The 5,482-nt window shown below is 45.1% G+C and overlaps 1 protein-coding gene across 1 annotated transcript; it reads right to left on the bottom strand.

Moving 5' to 3' along the window:
- Window positions 1-1,505: 1,505 nt before the first annotated feature.
- LOC140916991 (disintegrin and metalloproteinase domain-containing protein 21-like) lies at window positions 1,506-5,258 on the bottom strand. Its single transcript, XM_073358887.1, has 3 exons — window positions 3,884-5,258; window positions 2,502-3,169; window positions 1,506-1,697 (listed from the first exon to the last, which is right to left on the bottom strand). Exons 1-3 carry the CDS (start codon window positions 5,256-5,258, stop codon window positions 1,506-1,508), a joined length of 2,235 nt encoding a protein of 744 aa, XP_073214988.1.
- Between the last annotated feature and the right edge of the window lie 224 nt (window positions 5,259-5,482).

Genomic DNA, 5,482 nt, shown 5'->3' with positions numbered 1-5,482 from the left:
GACAAACAAGTTTGGTTACATTTGCAGGAGATAATGCTGCCCGCTTTTTGTTTACAATGTCATCTGAAAGTGAGAACAGTCGTTGGTGTGGCACTGTTGTAACTGGCATCGCAAGATATTTACATGCCAGATGTGCTAAAGATTCATATGTCCCTTCATGGTTCAACCACTATTCCAGAGGATGTTTGTCCATGCTGATGACGGGTTCTGCCAGATAACGATCCAAAGCAGAGCGGACCAACGCATGTTCATTTTCATCATCTGAGTCAGATGCCACTAGCAGAAAGTTGATTTTCTTTTTTGGTGGTTTGGATTCTGTAGTTTCCGCATCAGAGTGTTGCTCCTTTAAGACTTCTGAAAGCAAGCTCCACACCTTGTCTCTCTCAGATTTTGGAAGGCACTTCAGATTCTTAAATGCTGGGTCCAGTGCTGTAGCTATTTTTAGAAATCTCACATTGATACCTTCTTTGCATTTTGTCAAATCTGCTGTGAAAGGATTCTTAAAATGTACATGTGCTGGGTTATCATCCGAGACTGCTATATCATGAAATATATGGCAGAATGTGGGCAAAACAGAACAGGAGACATACAATTCTCCCCCAAGGTGTTCAGTCACAAATTGAATTAATTAATTTTTTTTAACGAGAGTCATCAGCATGGAAGCGTGTCTTCCAGGATGGTGGTTGAAGCATGAAGGGGCATATGAATGTTTAGCATGTCTGGCACATAAATACCTTGCAATGCCAGCTACAAAGTGCCATGCTAATGCCTGTTCTCAATTTCAGAAAAAAGAAAGCCGGCAGCATTATCTCCCCTAAATATAAACAAACTTTTTTGTCTTAGCAATTGTCTGAATAAGAAGTAGGACTGAGTGGACTTGTAGGCACTAAAGTTTTACATCGTTTTGTTTTTGCATGCAGTTACGTAACAAACAAACAAAAAATCTACATTTGTAAATTACACTTCCACAATAAAGGTTTCAGAGTAACAGCCGTGTTGGTCTGTATTCGCAAAAAGAAAAGGAGTACTTGTGGCACCTTAGAGACTAACCAATTTATTTGAGCATAAGCTTTCGTGAGCTACAGCTCACGTCATCATGAAGTGAGCTGTAGCTCATGAAAGCTTACTTCCACAATAAAGAGATTGCACTACAGTACTTGCATGAGGTGAACTGAAAAATACTATTTCTTTTGTTTATCATTTTTACAGTGCAAATATTTGTAATAAAAATAATATAAAGTGAGCACTGTACAGTTTGTATTCTGTACTGTAGCATAAATCAATATATTTGAAAATGTAGAAAAACATCCACAAATATTTATTAAATTTCAATTGGTATTCTATTGTTTAACAAACAGCCCTAATGCTTATACAATTTTTTGAGTAATTTGTCATTTAAAATCTGGTTTTAATATGTCTATGCACCAATGTGGGTACAAGAAAAAGCTGATTTAAACTATTTATTGAAAATATTGTAATTTAAAATCATTCACAACAACTGGAAGTTACACGTCACCAGCACAGAGGAAGGGTATGCTGCTAGTTTGGGGGCACATGTCATAGAGTGGAAGCAGGGTGGAAGAAGGCAGGCTTGGTTTTTCATAGGGGTGCTCTTCTTTCTTCATTGGCTGGTTTTCAGCAGCTCTATTCCCCCTTCTTAAAGGAATCCTGTTGTCTCTTTTAGGCCCCAGTACATTCTACAACTTTCCAAGGAGAATTAATGATTTACAATGGAGTCTAGGCCACTACAAAATCCCAGAGAGCCCCAAATTACATCAGTACCTCCAAGATGAAGGATGACCCAACCTCCACTAAGTGCACAATACAACTAGGAAGCTGGCTGGAAGAGAAACTGCCCATTTTCTGTGTGCAGCTCTGATATGTCTGCAATATAGCTCTATAAAACACTACATTGTAGACTAATACTACAGAATCAACTTATACAATGACTAAATGGCTGGGCATTTGGGGAAATATCATCACTCACAAGATCTCTTTCTGAGGAATGCAAAATGTTTTCCATTACTTTCTTATTTTAAAAAAATAAAAACCAATTTTTTATTTACTTTTTTTCTTTAAAAAAAAAAAGCGAGACTCTCACACTCAAAATGCTATATTTAACTATAATACATTGTTACATTATATTCGGGATCAGGCAGTGCCAAGCCATCACTACCTCAGCATAGACTCAGATGCAGATTCTTTCAATAACTGCTTTGATAAACTCTGATCCTTTGACCTGCAAAACATCTGTTGCCCTTCTAGAAAAAATGTTGGCTCTTTTACTTTTTTGAACTAATACTGCCGTTCTTATGGAGGCTCTGTCTATCACCAGCAGAAGCAGCAGCAGTTTGTTTTCTCTGTGTGGCACCTAGCCTTCCAAACACTTTTATCCATCCAGTTTTTGTAAGTATCCTAAAAATTTGAGAAACAAGGAGAACAATACTGATGCCAATTACTACCCAGATAACATTACCCAGACTACTGCTCCATATACTTACCATAGGCTTAGACACTGGAACAGGTCCACTGTCAATGCTTCCTCCATATCCTGGGAATTTACAATCTGGAGGAGCCCACCCATAGTTACAGTGGCAATTTTTAGTATTGGTGCATACTCCCCTACTGTTGCATTTTTTCTTAGCGTCACAATCGAAATTCAAATTTGGCACACTTGCACATGTCCTATTAAGGCAAATTTTTCCATTACCACAAAATGTGCCATCTTTCACTTCCCCTGTATCAATTACATCAGTCCCAGCATGATGGTCTATACCCCAACACCAGATATGACCCAGGGGAGTTTGTACGACAGTACTATGTTCCTTCAAAGGAGGTATTTTTTCTACATTTTTACACTGAATCCTTCCACACAAGACATCACTGATTTTACATTTTTTGTAATTTGCTCCAGTTTCACCACCACCACAGTTGCCAAACCGGTCACCTCGAGTGTTCAGGTTACTGAAGCAACTTAGAGGAGCTTTTTGTGCACCCCTTCCAAAGATATCTGCACACTGTTTCTTGTGGTTATGGCAGCTTCCCCGATAACAGTAGCCCATGTCACTGCATGGAGTTCCATCTTGTACATACACATTATCTTGGCACCACTTTGAAGTCCCATTGCAATACTCAGGAAGGTCACACTCATCAACAGCTGCTCTGCATAGTTTTCCTTCAGCAAGGTTTCAGAGGAACAGCCGTGTTAGTCTGTATTCGCAAAAAGAAAAGGAGTACTTGTGGCACCTTAGAGACTAACCAATTTATTTGAGCATGAGCTTTCGTGAGCTACAGCTCACTTCATCAGATGTTTACCGTGGAAACTGCAGCAGACTTTATATACACACAGAAATCATGAAACAATACCTCCTCCCACCCCACTGTCCTGCTGGTAATAGCTTATCTAAAGTGATCAACAGGTGGGCCATTTCCAGCACAAATCCAGGTTTTCTCACCCTCCACCCCCCCCACACAAATTCACTCTCCTGCTGGTGCTAGCCCATCCAAAGTGACAACTCTTTACATAATCAAGTCGGGCTATTTCCTGCATAGATCAAGGTTTTCTCACATCCCCCCCACCCTTATGTAAAGAGTTGTCACTTTGGATGGGCTAGCACCAGCAGGAGAGTGAATTTGTGTGGGGGGGGTGGAGGGTGAGAAAACCTGGATTTGTGCTGGAAATGGCCCACCTGTTGATCACTTTAGATAAGCTATTACCAGCAGGACAGTGGGGTGGGAGGAGGTATTGTTTCATGATTTCTGTGTGTATATAAAGTCTGCTGCAGTTTCCACGGTAAACATCTGATGAAGTGAGCTGTAGCTCACGAAAGCTCATGCTCAAATAAATTGGTTAGTCTCTAAGGTGCCACAAGTACTCCTTTTCTTTTTCCTTCAGCAAGAATTTGACACTTTTTACAGCACTTTCCAAAAGCACAAGCCATACCTGGTTTCAGTTTGCACGTGGACTGACAACACAAGTCTTTTTTGCATTCCAGTTCCGAGCCACAGTCACATTCCTCTTCCCCTTCCACCACCTTGTTACCACAGCGCTTCATCCTAAATATTTTGCTGGGTGCTGGGATGTTATATAGGCAGAATCCAGCGCCTTCACGGAGGAGATTAAAATATACTTCACGACTGCAGTCACTGAACTGATCAGTAGTTACATGCACAGCAGCCATGATGCAGCCAACAGTTCTGTTACAAAGACATTTATCATAGTCATGATACATGCCAAGATTATGACCCAACTCATGTGCAACAGTGACTGAAAAAAATGGCACAGAAGCAAAACACCACGTGACAATGGATGCTGCATCTGTCACAAGGCAGATGCCTCCTACATATGCCCGCCCAACACGCCCTCTGTATATTTTAGCCATAAATAGCTGTCCAGCATCATGCTGCAGGCGACGATAGAGCACATCATTCCTCCAGCGGTTAAATTCAGGAAGGGCATTGCCTATAGTATCGGGTAATGTGATGAGGTTGTTTTCTGTCCAGATCTCTAGTCCAACTAGGATGACATGAGCCCCCAAAGCACGATAAAATGAGTCCACCATATTGACCACTTCGAGGACCTGGCTGGTCAGGAGGCTTTCATTCCTTCTAAAAAGGATGAACTGCTCTTTCTCCACCACCACACAGAACTCAATATACGTGGCATGTGTCCATCTGTGACGTCCCGCTGCCACAGCGGGCCCGGTGACCTGGATCTTGGTTCCTTGGTGTTGCAGCTCCTCAGTGGTCACCCCACATGAGGCAGGTGTGCCCTTCACTTCCCCCATCCGATAGAGAAGGTGCTGGCAGGTGGAGGAGGCCTTGATGGGCTCGATCCCGTAGCTCGTCCCCTCGATGTGCAGCAGTCCCCGCAGCCCCCCAGAGCAGGTGCTCAGCACCACCAGTGACTCTGGGGCACCCTCCACGTAGCCCTCGTAGTAGCAGTGGCTTGGGATGAAGGGCTGGCTCCTCACCAGCTCACCCCCCTCGTAGGTGAACACAGGGAGGTGGCCGGCCAGGAACAGGCCCTTCTGCTGCAGGTGAGCAACCAGAAGTCTCCCACCCACCTGCAGCTGGTAGGACACCCGCCCCTCGGCCTCCCGGCCCCCAGGAGGCGCCAGCCGCCGAGGCACCGTCACCTGGTAGCGGGGAAGCCCCGCAGTCCCATCACGGCCCGCGCTAGGCAGGAGGGACCCCAGCAGCAGCAGCAGCACCAGCAGCGTGGAACAGCCCGCCCGCAACGGCCCTGCCGCCGCCATGACCCCGCCCCCCGCGGGGAAAGAGGCGGGAAAGAAGCGAGGGCCGTTCAGGAGGCGCCTTCAACCGCTTCCTCCGCAACGGCTCCTGCTAGCGCGGGCGGCGACGGCTGGTTCCCAACACCGGGGCGCAGGGCATCGCTACACCCGCCCCTCCAGCCCGGCCCCTCTCACGGCAGCCAGCCCGCGCCCCGCTCAGGCCAGATTAAAAAGGGCCAGGGCCAGGG

This window comes from Lepidochelys kempii, chromosome 9 (genome assembly GCF_965140265.1).
Source record: "Lepidochelys kempii isolate rLepKem1 chromosome 9, rLepKem1.hap2, whole genome shotgun sequence".
Taxonomy (NCBI): domain Eukaryota; kingdom Metazoa; phylum Chordata; order Testudines; family Cheloniidae; genus Lepidochelys; species Lepidochelys kempii.
The sequence above is the reverse complement of the archived record's forward strand: the minus strand, read 5'-3'. Positions and strand labels throughout refer to the sequence as shown.

Bases quoted from the DNA above. Each gene is read 5' to 3' on its own strand.
- LOC140916991 (XM_073358887.1), bottom strand. From the start codon at position 5,258: ATGGCGGCGGCAGGGCCGTTGCGGGCGGGCTGTTCCACGCTGCTGGTG. The intron at 3,170-3,883 runs GAAAAGGAGTAC...CTGAAGGAAAAC, and splicing joins AATTCTTGCTGAAGGAAAAA to TATGCAGAGCAGCTGTTGAT. The intron at 1,698-2,501 runs GTAAGTATATGG...GGAAAGTTGTAG, and splicing joins TTCCAGTGTCTAAGCCTATG to AATGTACTGGGGCCTAAAAG.